The sequence below is a fragment of the Micromys minutus genome (genome assembly GCF_963924665.1).
Source record: "Micromys minutus genome assembly, chromosome: 7".
NCBI classification, from domain to species: domain Eukaryota; kingdom Metazoa; phylum Chordata; class Mammalia; order Rodentia; family Muridae; genus Micromys; species Micromys minutus.
This window is the reverse complement of record NC_137976.1, coordinates 62,907,000-62,921,667: the sequence shown is the minus strand read 5'-3', so window position 1 is coordinate 62,921,667 and position 14,668 is coordinate 62,907,000. Positions and strand designations below refer to the sequence as shown.

Here is a 14,668-nt window from a genome sequence, read left to right as displayed (position 1 = left end):
GGGTGTGTATCACACTAGTATACACACACACACACACACACACACACAAAGATGCACATGATCTGAAGACATTTTGTAATTAATAGGTATCCTGTGGTTACCGATGGGTTGACATACCTTGTAATGAGTACTTTTACCCATTGAGCAATTTTGCCAACCCAGAAGAAAAAGAATATAAAAAGAAGTATTCAATAATCTCATTTTAACATGAACTATTTTCTTCTAGTTTTACTTATTGAATGTGGTTAACATTAGTTTCTTACCTAAAAATTATATAGTCATAAGGAGATGTACCTTGTTGTTTGTGTTTTGCTACCTAGCACGTTCTTTCTGCATTTCCTTGCTGCTAGCAGCCTTTCCACATTGCATTTTCAACATGCAACATCACCTGCATCATACATGCTAGGGCCCTAAGCTAGCTCAGTTTGGCAGTCTACCTTGGTTGTTTCTACTCTCTGCAGCCAAGTTCCTTAAACATCTGTTTGTGTGCAAAGTGACTTCACCCCTTAAAAACACTGCCTTTGCCACAGTCAGCAGCTGATGGCAAGGAACTCGTGATAAGCTTAAAAATTTTGGAGTCCCTTTTTAAGACATGGAGGTGGAATTAATCTACATAAGTGTTTCATCATAGTACCTCTTAAACGTAGCCATGGTAACAGAGGTATTTTTGGGAAAGGGACAGTTTTGTTTTTTTAAAAAGAGTACCTGTTAGTACTGTGTAACATAATGTATTTACCTATGTCTCTATGTGATGACTGAGAGGCTGGATTCTGAAGCTAGGCTGCCTGGCCTTGAAGCCTGGCTCCCTTACTCCCTTGCTGTGTGCTCTAGTTTTCCATTGTGAGTGGAGTTGACAGGAAAGTTGACAGTCTTTGTAGGACTGACGTGAGGTGAAAGCCAGTTGACATTTATAGCCCTGATACTTTTTGTGTATCCTCTCTTGAGACTGTTTGTTACTCTTGTTTTGGTCACCTCTAGAGAAAATTAGAAAAGCCCTTCCCAGTTCAGAAGACCTTGCCAATTTAGCTCCCGACCTGGACAAGATTACTGAAAGCCTCAGCTTGTTGAAGGACTTCTTCACTGCAGGTAAGGAGGGGCTCTTCCTCCAACCTCAGGACTTCGGCAGCCTAGAGGGAGAATACGTAGATGGTCGTATTTGTTCCCTTCTTTTAAATTACAACAAATGCAAACGCATTTTATTTTAACACAAGATAAACACAAAGTCTGCACAATGCTTTTAATTTTAGCCTAATCAAATAAAAACTGGTAAGAAAATGTGTGCCTAGCTTTTTATTAGTGAGTAAAAACATATTCCTTCTTGACAAGTAGATGAGACTACCTATGCATTTGCTTTTCATAACTTCCTCAAGCCAGTATTGTTACCTTAAAGCAAAATTTAATCATAAGAGACCATGTGAAGTAAAATTTAAAGGTTCACCCTGGCATGTTTGCCCAATTATTTCCTAAGATAATATAAGTCTGAAATCTCAGACATCTTTGCTTACTCTTATTAAATTTTTATCTCCCCTTTTGCTGACTTTTTACAGGTCCCAAATTGGTTAGTGAAGTCATAGAAGCTTCTGAGCCACTTCTCTTGTTAGGTGTGTAACCAGACATTTTTGCTGATCTTAACATGCCTTTTAAATGCTTCTAATAAACTAGTCGCAAATAAAATTGCAGACCAAATTTATAATCCTGCTTGTATGTGCTGATCTTTAAACCCAGAACTATGTTAGGCAAACTTATATTCTTTTTAATGAAAATAGTAAAAGCAATTATATTCATAACAATTGAAATTGCTAAATACATTATTTAAATTTATTAAAAGAAAATTTGCTTAGCCAAAGTGTTTTCTTGGAACAAAGTTGAAATGAAAAGTAATTTTAGCTTGTCTCATCTGCCCTGTCATAGTGACACTTAAATTTGCTTTGTACTGTACACATTGTGTGATGGCAGTGGTGCTTGACAAACTAAATACTCCTCTGTAAAACAAGCCTTACCAAAGAGAGTCTCATTTCTATCATAATTCTCATTTGTATTTTAAAAATTGATTAAGTTTGAGATTTTTTAAACATTGATGGCCTGTCATTTTTTTAAAAATAAAAACGTATTCTTTGAAGCTAGTTTGGTTTCTTTTGAGCCATGATCTCACACTCAGCACAGCCCCGGCCTCCTGAGTGTAAGTGCTGGGACCACAGGCACGCACTTGCCTGGCTGGTGCCTCTGCGGGCTGCTATTCCCTTTGCAGTGCTGGGGACCCAGTGCACACAAGGCAAGCGCTCTGCCACCGGGATGTGTCCCAGTCTCCTCACACCCCCACTGACTTTTTAGTTGCTTAGATCTGATTAAAATTTAGCTTAGGCTGTTGACATCATTGGAGAATTTAAACAAGTGTGTTTATCTTTAAGGTTCACCTGGAGAAACAGCATTTAGAGCAACAGATCATGGATCCGAAAGTGACAAGCATTACAGGAAGGTAAGTATAAAACAGAGCTCATCTCACAGGGAGTTCCCTAATTTTTGAAATATTTGAAAATGCTAATGTGTTTCAGCAAACCTGAGGCAGGCGTTACTGCAGCTGTTCTGGGATAGAACTGGAGACAGCCCTTCCCCTCAGCTACACTCTGAAATAACTGTTCAAGGCTTTGTTATAACCATACATGGGAAAAGCCAGTGTGGACAGTTTAAATGGTCTTCTCTTCCTTGGGACTTTGCATATATTCATACATGTTCACAAATCTCCAGGAGGACACAATGTACAGGGCATACTAGATTTATGCACAGAACCTTCTTGCTGTTCTGGAGACTTATGGTTGCTTTGGAGGAAAGATATGAGAGAATAGAAAGTGAGTTCCTCGTGAATAAGTCAATTCTCACACACTGAAAGCCTACAGGGTTGTGTATGAGTGAGTCCATTGAGAGGTGGTCAATATAGCACCTCCTCAAACAAGTCCATGTGGACACTGAACGCTGCATATGAGACAGAGAACTGCTGAGCTGCAGTCACGTGAGTTACTCTGCATTTCTAGTCATATGCTCCGCCATAATGGTCTTCGTTTTTACTGCCTGCTTCCTTAACTAGAAAAAGAAATAATTACATGTAAAGTTTTGTAAAAATAATGTCTAAATAAATAAATTTGTGAGTGAAATATTCTGTAAACAGTTTATTTAATGTGGACCATTTAGTTTATACTGAGCTTTAAAACATCATGGGAAAGAAATAAGTTTATGATTATTGAGCAAAAAAATAATAATTTCTGCATTTCCATTTTTTTTCCTTTTTTTAACTTGAACGTTTTTTTTTTTATGCTATCCCAATTTTTAAATATATTCCCAAGATTTGTTTTTGCTCACTTTTAGGTAAAACATGTGTCCTAGTAATGTATTTGCTTTCATTTTGACCTGTTTTTAATTGAGATGATTTCAGTTAAGAGACACTCTTGATTTTGCATTGAAAGGTAGTGCTAAAATATAACTTGACAAATGTGGCTTATTTTGAGCCAGAGAAAGCCTTGGCCATGAAAGCCAGTAAAGCTAATGAATTGCTCCAGGAGAAAGGCCCTTGTGACAGGTCTGGAGCTGCAGGGCTTTTGCCTAAGTCAGTAGATACGCCAGGTCTGCTTTCTCACTCATTCATAGGTTGTGTGATCACTTTGTTCAGACTTGGCTCGGGTAAGTCCCCGAAAACTCTGCCCAGATGAGAAACGAGTGTTCTGTGATTTACCCCTTGTACTAGAAAGGAAGCAAGAGAATGGAGCTTGGGGAATGTAATTATTGATGTAGATTTGATTTTATTCAATTGACATGAAAATAAATTTGTTGGGTTTTTTAAAATATTTTTTTACTTGTTTGACAGTAAATGCCCCTTGTAGGCTCTTCCTTTATTTTAATTTATTGTAATTACTTTCCCCTATTAAAATTTATCAGTTGGGGCTGGAGATACGACTCAGCCAATCAGAGCACTTCTTGGTCTTACAGAGGCTTGCTGCAGCCTGTAATTAGTGCCAGAGTAACTGACGCCCTTTTCTGGAATCCTTGGGTACTTGCACTCTCACGTACATATCTACATGCAGACACATACACATGTACATATAGTTTTAAAATATTTATTAAATTATCCAAGCTTACCAGTTATTTTTCCAGTGATTTATTGTAAATATTAAATCTAGTGCTGCTTTTATTACAGGTTAAGTCAAATTATACAAGATGTTAATATGGTGGAAGCATGCTCAGGTACAGCAGGTAGTTTTCGGTTCTCTTGATGCGCAGTGTTTTCTCTAAGGTTTGACTCAGGCCTATGATACTTGAGGGTGATGAGCCTTGTAGACTTACCATGTAACCTGATGAACCTTGCCCACAAAGTGATGCTTGAATATCATCGTGCAAGGAAAAACTTGAGCCTGGCGGTAGCCTTTTTGACATCACCCAGGCATTAGTTTCTATTTGTTTATTTATTGTTAATTTTTTTTTTTTTTTTTTTGCTTATGGGGAGTGTTTTGGCTGTGCACCACATGTGTGCTCACAGAAGCCTAAAACGGGTGTTAGATCCCCTGAGACTGGAATTAGAGTCAGTTGTAAGCTGCTGTGTAGGTGCTGGGAAGGAAGCCTTCATCCTGTAGAAGAGCAGCCTTCACCACTGAGCTATCTCTCCAGACCCTCAGATGTCAGTTCTAAAGGTTTGAGTGGTCATCAGAAGTGCTTGGTGTGACGCCCAGATTTCTCATTACCTTTTTATGGTTTAGTCTTGGATCTTGAGATGTACTCATTAAAATCACATTCTGATCAACGACTTACCAGCCTGAATATGCCTGGTTCCACCTACATTATGTTCAGGGTGTAAAGCAGTTGTGCTTAAGTTTAATGGTTATCAGGTTCATAGTTCTGGTTTCTTCTCTACTAGAAATAAAGTGGCATGTACATTTTTTGTAAAAACTAGTTATAGGAATACATTTCTACAACTAGAACTGAAATAAAGATCTGTGCTCTCTCATAAGCAAGCACATCCAGAAAAGTCTTGGCAGTAGAGAAATAGTTAGGACTGCTCAAAGCCAACCAAAAGTAAGGGAGCTGAGGGAGCACAGTGTCACGTCGTAGGACCAGAGTCAGACTGAGCAGCAAAGTGGGCTTGTGGCTTGTGCTTTCCATCCTGACTCCCTAGCCTTGCGTGTCTGGGACTTACAGTGAAAAAGCACGAAAGACAAATGACACTGCACAGTCCGAATAATCATTCCTTTTCTTCTGCCTGAACACACATCTACTAGATTGTGGGCATCACTTGAATGGTGTTGATCAAATGTTTTGATATGTATCTTCGTTAACAAATTAAAATTTTGTTAACAAATCTAAAAGTAAATTCAGTTTTAGCTTGGATGTTATGGAGGCATGCTTGGCATATAATACTACTACTTTATAATATATGGTTATAATCAAAGGTTTAAAATTTGGGGGGAAAGTTTAACATTTTTATTCACTGAAGGAAATACTTGTGTGAACTTTGTAAGTCCTTGGAATCTGAAGAACTTAAAACCTTCAGAAGCCAAATTAGGAACTAGAGAAGTGAACCCATGTCAGTGAGTGAGTGAACCCAAAAATTGTAAACCAGCACCATCAAGTAACTCAGGTTTGAAGAATTCTTGTTTCCTGCACAGCTAACGGCTACTAGTATAAATTAAATAGATTCTTAGCAAGAATCCACAGCACAGTGTACTGCAGAGAAGAAAGGTGGGGAAATGGAGCGACTGAGCAGACAGCCCTGTGGCATTGCCCATTAAGAAGCATGGTGTGTGTTTGTCATTCAAAAAATAGGACGAGCGTGTATCAATACATTATACTGTCATAGGTAAACCCTTAGAAATAGAAAGATGTAATGGAAATTATAATATTGATAATTACTGAAAGCCATTTTATCTCTTAAAACTATTTGTAGAAAATGTCCAAGCAGTAAATTATATAGTATGCTTTTTATGATTGGAGATAATTAAATATTTCAAAGGGGGAAGACATTTCATTTTGACAGCCAACAACAAGTTTTGCATTCATAAGTACCTTGAGCATAATATACAAGGAACCCAAGTTTGTTTTTATTTGGTTGGTTTGTTTTTGTTTTAGCTGAACAAATAGAATTATTCAAAGTTAAGGAAGTACTGATTAGGAATATGGCTCTTTTTACTAAATCAAAATGTAGTTTGTTATAGTTAAATATTAAATATTTTGTTTAGGCTTACAGACCATAATGTCTCTATAAGCAACTCAGCCTGTCCACCATAGGTTGCCAACGTTTTTCTTTGCAGTGATCCAGACACACCTGCCATTTTGCTCTTAGAAATGTAGGTTGGGACTGATGGATCAAAGGCACTCTAAACAGAGCTGTGCAGTATTACTGAGTAGTACTGGTGCAGACTTTGGAATCACAGGTCCTGTTTTTCCTGATTTCTAAACTGTAACCTTCAACAAATTGTTTAGCTTCTCGAAGTTCCTCAGTTCTTCTGTTGGGAAAGGAAGCCCCCTTGAAAGGTTATGAGGAGTAACTCCTAAGTAAAGATAAAGCTCTTACAAGTTAAGGGGCCGGATGGACCCATGGCTCCAGCTGCACATGTAGCAGAGGATGGCCTTATTGGGCATCAGTGGGAAGAGAAGCCCTTGGACTGCCAAGGTTTGATGTCCCAGTGTAGGGGAATGTCAGGGTGTGGAGGGGTGGGTTGGTGAACACCCTCATAGAAGCAGGGGGAGGGGGATGGGAGGGGATAACATTTGGAATGTAAATTAAATAAGAATTAGAAAAGAAGAGAGTTAAGGGGCCAGTGACAGCAACAGTCATCATCACTTTCTGTGACTTGTATGTTAATGGTATTTAACATTCTATTAATTCTCCTCCTTGTTTTGTTATGGAGTCTTAAGATTGTGAAAAATGGGAAATGGTTTGTAGGACTGGCCATATACCTTCTAAAGAGTTTTAAATTATCTTTTATTTCATTAATTTATATATTTATTTTGCATCCCAATTGGAGTTTCCTAGCTAAGACTCCTAGCAATACGGCATATTAAATGGTCACCTGCTATAACTGAGCAAGACTTCCAATAGAGGGATGGAGATACCAACCTAGCCACAAATCCTTCAACCCACAAGTGCACCTATAAAAGGTGCAAGGATATAGAGGGAGTAGAAAGTAAGGGAATGGGCAACAGTGACTGGCCCAGTGTAAATGATCTTAAACTAGAAACAGGTGACTAGCAGGTAGAGATCAGTAGTGCTTGACTCACTCAAGCAGAAATGTTTCTCAGATACGCCAGGCCCTACTTAAGGTGCTAGGTTCTCAAATAAACAGTGGCACATTATCTGTGGTACCAGCCACTCGGGAGGCTGAGACCTGTCTGGGTAACATAGCAAGTGATGTAATTAGCCTGTTCAAGCTTTCTAACAGAAATGCCATAAATGGCTGATTTGGAAACAACAGAAGTGTATTCCTCACAGTGATGGAGCTGGGATAGGAGTTAAAGGTGCAGGTGGGTGTGATGTCTGGTGAGCATTGGCTGTGTTCATGTCAGAAGAGGCTAGGCCGCTTCTGAAGTCTCTTGTACACAAACACTTAACCTGGAGGCCTTGTGATCTCATCACAATGAAAGGCCATTGAGGGGTAGGTTTCACTATGAGTTTGAGGGAGTTAATATTTAGACCATGGCATAATAGTCCAAAAGTATTAAAATCTCTTCCACCAAACTCATTAAATCTTAAAGTAGTATTTTTAGTTGTTTTTGTAAAACTTTTGTTAAAACTACTAATTTTCTTAATTTGATGTGGTCATATTTTTACAGCTGTAAATGTTATACCTGAAACATGAGACAAAATTATAGTGTCAAAGTAACAATGACAATAATATTAAAGAACATTCCTTCTGAGCCAGGCATAATGGTGCATGCCTGTAATGACAGCACTTGGCAGATCTTTGTGAGTTCAAGAGCAGCCTGGTCTACAGAGCCAGTTCCAGACTAGCTAGAATTAGCTGTGGTAAAACCTGTCTCAAAGTTGGGCTTTATTTTATAAATTATAGAAGCCAAATTATAGAAATTACCTTCTATAATTATTAATCATAATTGTAATTTGTAACAATTACTGTATTTTATATATAATAGCTTCTAAATGACTATTTGAGAGCAAAGAGTTTAAGCTCTAGAGAGTGTTCTTTGGCAAAGATCCGTTATATGTATATCTGAGGCTACATCTGGTCTGTCTGTCCCTTTGCTATTCTGCGTGCTCAGAGACTAGCAGTGGTTAGATGATCTGGTACTTAAAGTTGGGGAAAAGGTGAACTTAAGATGCATAGCATATTGTCAGTAGTTTTTCTGTGTCTAATTGTTGTTTTCTCCTACTTTTTTTTTAGGAGGTAACAGTTAATTTCACCTATCTTCACATAACAGTGCTTCAGTAGCAGACTGGGAAGGAAAATGAGGTGTCACTAGAAAGAGAGTGTAATAGATATTATCCTATCAACTATACAGCTGTGCTTAGAAGCAATGGCTCAGGGTGGGGCAGTCAAGCTAAGTCAAAATTACTTGCTAGTTTATAAGCTAGAGTGTTAGTGGTAAGTAAATAGTAACAGATATGCTACCAGGTGTGTCCAGCCTGTTGACATTGTAACACTGGTTGTCTACAAAGTTCACACTTGAAAACTGCATGTCTTTCAAAGAAAGGAAGAAACCAATAACAAAAACCTCATGCAAACAGAATTATTTACATAAGATTGTGATTTTGTGCCATGCTGCATGTGAAGGTTGGACACACCTTCAGGCTCACATAGGAAGCCTTCTTTAAAGACAGTTGTTTTGTGTGATCTAAGCAGTTGGGTGGTTGGAATACATGATAATCAAGATAAATGAGCAAGTGGGTAATACTATTAAATTTTTTTGTTATTTAATGTATGGAATGGCAAAAATAATGGGATAATGAAGATGGTAGGTGACTTTGATAAATCTGTCAGTGACCATAAATATATATTTATATCTTAAAAGATAGCGTCAAGTTTTATGAGTTCCCCTTATACTGTTTAATCTGGAAACATGTTGAAATTTCAAGCTACTATCATCCTTTGATTTGCTGTAAATCAGTCACTTTCATTCATTGTCTGATTTTGACAGTAATCATAGTATCAAAACAAAGAACTAAACAGAACCCCTAAATTTTCCCTAAATTTTATATCAATCTTTCTATTATTGTAATGCTACACACACACTTAAGTAAGCCCTTGGGTGAACCCACAAGCTAAAGTCTGAACATACCATTAACCAGCATTTTTATATTATTTTCTGACAATATAAAACATGGTATTTTTTACTATTATATCTCTCAAATCTGAAGCTCTGGAGTTCCGGTTTGGGTTGTTTTAATAGTTACTAGCTTTCTTACCTCTAGTTTTATGCCTTGGTAAGTGTGAGCCCATTGCTTCTAACACACTACATTATTCAAATTGGTTGCTTGTTGGAACTTCACTGTTTTACTTTCTCTGATTGAGAAACCATCAATCTGGTATCACTGTTGATTCTTAGTTGTCATTTCCTCTGTTTATCTCAAGGTTGGCCATCTCATGGGCCAACAGTTTACAACACAGAGGCGCCCACCCCTCCCTCAGTAGGCAGCTCCTGCCTCCCTGTGAAGCACTGCATGGAAGAGCACATGGGTTTAGTATTGTGGACACAGTGTAATCAGTCTACCAGCCTAACCGTTTATGATTGAGTAGAGTCAGTGTTAGACAGAAAAAAGGGCACATGGCCAGAACTGGCTCTGATGTTTCAGTTTTTGTAATAACTGTATTGTCTCGGTATCTTCATTATGTTTTCTTTAAGTAATTGGTATGTCCTCATTTACTTTCTCGGAGCCTATTTCTATATCCGAACAGCTCATGTAAAATGAAAATGCAGTCAACATTTGAATGTAGTTTTTCAAGTCAACAGCATGCATTAGTGCACACTGGCAATTTTGTGAAGGGTTTTACCAAAAATCCAGGGACCGGCATCCCTTTTGTATGCCGTCGGTCTTGTTTCAGTGCGTTGACGCCGGCCGGCTGACTGCTCAGTGAGCAGTTGTTGCGCTCTCACTTTTAAACCATGCTGTTTTGCTTCTCTGAGTTGCCCCATTTTACTGAGGGGAAGATGAAGTGCAGTGGGACCGCACTCTGGGTGTCTGAGCTCCCATCTTTGTTTGAAGCTATCCATCCCTCCCTGTCTTGCATCTGTTCTTCTGTTGTGTCCTTTGGTTTAACATTGTTCTCCCTCCCCAATTTTCCTCTTCTCCTCATTGTAAACTCATGGCAGGGTCTGCTTGGTGAGCTCATTCTCTTACAACAGCAAATTCAAGAGCACGAAGAGGAAGCACGCAGAGCTGCTGGCCAGTATAGCACGAGCTATGCCCAACAGAAGCGCAAGGTGATGGATGGTTTGAGGGGCTACTGATGCATCACACTAATCAGTAATTTCTGCCAAGATCAGATCACCCTAATCTGTTGATGGACTCCAGTCACTAGAAATTATTTTAACAAAGTAACTTAAAAGATACATCATACCTCCTAAAGTGGGTAGTGTAGCCAAAGCCCAAAATACAAGCTCCAGTACAGCAATGTAGGTTATCTAAGAAAGTCTATACATTGGCATTTAGAGTGAAATTATGAATAGTTAGTTGTTTATGTGGTACAGTTGAGTCACTCAAAAGTTGGGTATTGAAGCTATATGAAATAAAAATGTGCTTTTAACCATCAAAGTCCCATAGAGTCAGTCTCTCTGTCCTATACAGACTTTTATGAAATAAGATTATGCATTTATATGCAGAAATTATCTCATCCCTTAGAGAATTTTTTTAAGTAAGACCAGAGAAGTATTAAGGTTATGTACAAACTATAATCAGGAAAAAGAATCAGTCATATAGCTAGCTTTTTGTTTGCCCTCATATCCAAATCAAGGGCTATTACACATACAGGTTTAGTACAGTGCTTCCACTAGCTAATCTTGGTGGTGGTTAATGTTTGGGAGTTGTCACCATTATTTCATGTTTGCTTAATGTCATTTCCTGCCTGTTCTCAATTTCGTGGCTGTGCAACCAACAACTACATATGTTCAGTTTTCAGTGGTTTAGTAAAATAAGTAGAAAAAGAAAACAAGTTATTTCATCTTTTTGGTTAAAGGTGATTTAGCTGGGCAGTGGTGATGTGTACTTTTAATCCTAGCACTCTGGAGGCAGAGGCAGGTATAATCTCTGTGAGTCCAAGGCCAGCCTGCTCTACAGAGCAAGTTCCAGGGCAGCCAGGGCTATAAAAGTGAAACCCTATCTCAAAGGGAAAAATAAATAAAAAGAAAGAGCAAGAAGAAAGGGGGGGGAAGTAGATTCTTGACTTGAGGAAGGGCTTATTTTAAACATTCTTTTTTGCATATGTTGTGAGTATATCATTTAAGTGTTCTAAGGAGGTAGATGAGCCGTTCATGCCATAGCTTCGTCACAGAAAGATGTGGGAAGAGTTCGTGTGTTCTGGGATGTTACTTAGAAATTGGTACCAATTACAGTTGGTCATTTTTCATAATGATAAGATTGAAATATGGCCTATTTGTCTGCCTTCTGAAGATGTAAGATACAGTTTAAGACTGTGCTAATGCTTCTAATTGTGACCATTCCAGGGACAGAAGAAATAAATTCTGGCTGATTGTCTGAGAGTCCAGGCATGAATGTTCAGTTTAGGCCTGCTTTACAAGTCTGTCCCTCCCGGTCTGTTTACATAGTTATTTACATGATCCTGTATTTCCCCTTTGGCAGTTTGTGAAGGAGAGTGACAGACCATCACCTAATGGGACATAACCAGGGCTTGTTCCTGCCCACTCTGTAGTTGCCTTGTGTGAAAGTTAGTGGGCCTTTAAAAATAATTTATGCTATTCCATAATGAACCCATTCTCCTTACCGTCCTGGAAAACTAGCTCCTTGCCTTTGCTCCCTAAAGCTAGTGCAGAGATGACATCAGCTCTTCACCATTACAGTCAAAATCTGTATTTCTGAGATTTTTATCATTCCTCGTGTGAACAAAGTTCACATGAGGCCTAAAGTAAACCATAGTTATTTTTAAGTCCTTTGATTATTTCTATATTCTTGAAAATCTAGGTCTTTGTTTTTTAATATTTTGTTAGAAGTAAAATGTTTGCCTATATTTTCTGAGCAAAAGAGATAACCAGAGGCAGGAGGTATGGTAGGTTTCCTCCTGTGAATATGTACACATAATTTTCCAGAGATTCTCAGGTACATACTTCAGTATTTCAGAACAGCCACAGTGACTTACTAGGAGAAAATAGTTCTAAAGGCAGTGTTGTTCTCATGCGGAGCTAAGGGTTTCTCTTTGACATGAACTCATTTTTGTGGAAGACCCCACCCTTTCTTCATCAGGTTCACAGCCTTGGAATTGTAGAAATAATCTGGTTCAACACCATTGATTTTGTTCCTGTCAGGGTGACTTAAGATTAATTTCATAGTAAAAACTAAATCTATTATACAACAAAGCATGTCTCATGTTGTAAATAGCTGAGCTTTACTAGTAAAGCCATTGAGAAAAAACCTATGTAAGCTGTCTAAAGAGGTAGCAAGGGAGAGTACAGGACTCACAAGCATGAGGATCTGAGTTTGGTCCCCAGAACACAAGTAGCAGTGTTCCAGCTGGGGTGGCAGAGATGGGCTCCTGGGCCCCTGAGACCTCTAGAGTAGTAGACACCCTTTCTCTAAGGGGATGTGTAGTGTCGCTGGCACCAAGCTAGTCTTCTGACCTCCACACACATGCACACACACACACACACACACACACACACACACGCCCATACCCATTAAAAAAGTAACTACGGTAAATGACAGATTTGAAGTAGCTCATGCTAGTCTCTAAGAAAACATGTAAAAGTTATCTTCATACCAATCTTTAATACTTGCTTTTATAAACCTAAGAATTTTCATCCTAGATCGTGGGGGGAAAATGAGCTCTCAGTTCTCTTTATACCACTTACTTTTAAAACATTGATTTTGATCCTTTTTAAATGAAGCAGCTAGGAAGTATGCCATTTTTTTAATATTTTAATTTGTTTTGGCTTCTTATGTAGTCTTTTATTTTAACCAAACTACTAAGTTAACCCTTAGCGCTTCTATTAACATTTTAACTTTTTAATTTAATTATTTTAGTTTCTTAAATATTATTCTACATGCTGGGTAACATTCAAAAAACCTCTCAATTTACATTTAAAACCCAAAGCTGATCATGGTGGCAAACACCTTAAAACCCAGCACTTGGGAGGCAGAAGCAGAGCAGTCTCTGAGTCTGAGGCCAGCCTCATCTACATAGACAGACTCTACCTCTGAAATAAAAAGTTAAGCAAACACAGTTGAAAGTCGTAGTGTTTATATATTTTACAGCAGATTCACTGAAGTTGGGAGAATATTTAGTAGAAGAAAGTACTTTTGAAATGAACCAGGAACTTAATCTGCATCACACATGCTTATGATCACACTTAACAGAATGGCGGCATGTCCTGTGATCTGATGTGCAGAGCTCTGAGAGTGTTGGTCCTTTAGGGCTTGTTCCTTGTGCTGTGGGCTCCTCGACTTGCTTGGCTCCTCCTCGCATTTTAAGAGATTTAATAATTTTTGTCCAGTCTACTTGAGCACACATAATCAAAATGAAAATGTAAACTGTTCTAAGAGTCATCATTTCTTAGACCTTTTCAACCAACTGTTTTTATATGAATCTCTAAATAACATAGCTTTTCCCTCAAGATAAAGATATAAGCCAGCTTCTTGGTATAAATGGAAATTTATATATTCATTTATAAACAATTTTAATGTAAAACCTGAGAATTCTGCAGTTTCCTCCAAATAAAAGAACATGCATATTAAACTGAAAAAAGAAAGAAAGAAAATAAAAACTGTATCAGCAAGTCCCTTCCCATTCAAGGCTAAAAACAAAATTTCTATTACAAAATCTCATTTCAAAATATTTTTAGGTTTCAAACGTATAAATTTAAGGAGAAAAGATGTATTATCATCCATGAAAACATGGGGAGAGTTAGAAAGTTTATTTAGAATGTAGAGTTAAGAGCTGGAGAGATGGCTCAGTGGTTAAGAGCACTGACTGCTCTTCTAGAGGTCCTGAGTTCAATTCTCAACAACCACATGGTGGCTCACAACCATCTGTAATAGGACCTGATGCCCTTTTCTTGTGTGTTTGAAAAGAGCTACAGTGTATTCATATACATAAAATAAATAAATCCTTTTTTAAGAAAAAGAATTTGAAATTAAAAATCTAAAAAATAGCATTTTGTAGCATGAACAAGATTTATTATTGTCTGCTTCAGTAAAGAAATCATTTAAAATCTGAGGAAGACAACTCTGCCCTGTCAAGAAGTCAGTGCACACTTGTGTACTTGCCATAAGTGACATGGTTTTTCTTTGATTTTCTGTTTACTGTATTGTGACTACTTTAAACTCTGTTATACCATGAAACTTGGAAGCTTTTAAAATAGTTTGCCTTAGAACTCTTAGTAACAATTTGAAGTAGTTTGCACAATACCTGTGATGTTTATTTTTATGTTCAAATAAGCTTTAGTTGCTTAACTTGATTTCCTTTCTACAGACACCTCTGCTCTGTTGAAAGTTACCTGATGTTGC

At 37.9% G+C, this 14,668-nt stretch overlaps 1 protein-coding gene across 4 annotated transcripts in view; it reads left to right on the top strand.

The window, feature by feature from the left end:
- Positions 1-14,668, top strand: part of OPA1 (OPA1 mitochondrial dynamin like GTPase) — a 69,558-nt gene that overhangs the window by 5,643 nt on the left and 49,247 nt on the right. Inside the window, exons 4-7 of one of the 4 annotated variants that reach the window (XM_080919371.1) lie at positions 979-1,086; positions 1,548-1,601; positions 2,409-2,476; positions 10,306-10,416. In XM_080919371.1, coding sequence (XP_080775497.1) covers positions 979-1,086; positions 1,548-1,601; positions 2,409-2,476; positions 10,306-10,416 — 341 coding nt within the window. The remainder of the gene's footprint in view (positions 1-978; positions 1,087-1,547; positions 1,602-2,408; positions 2,477-10,305; positions 10,417-14,668) is intronic. The other 3 variants (XM_080919372.1, XM_080919373.1, XM_080919374.1) reach the window with 3 other exon arrangements.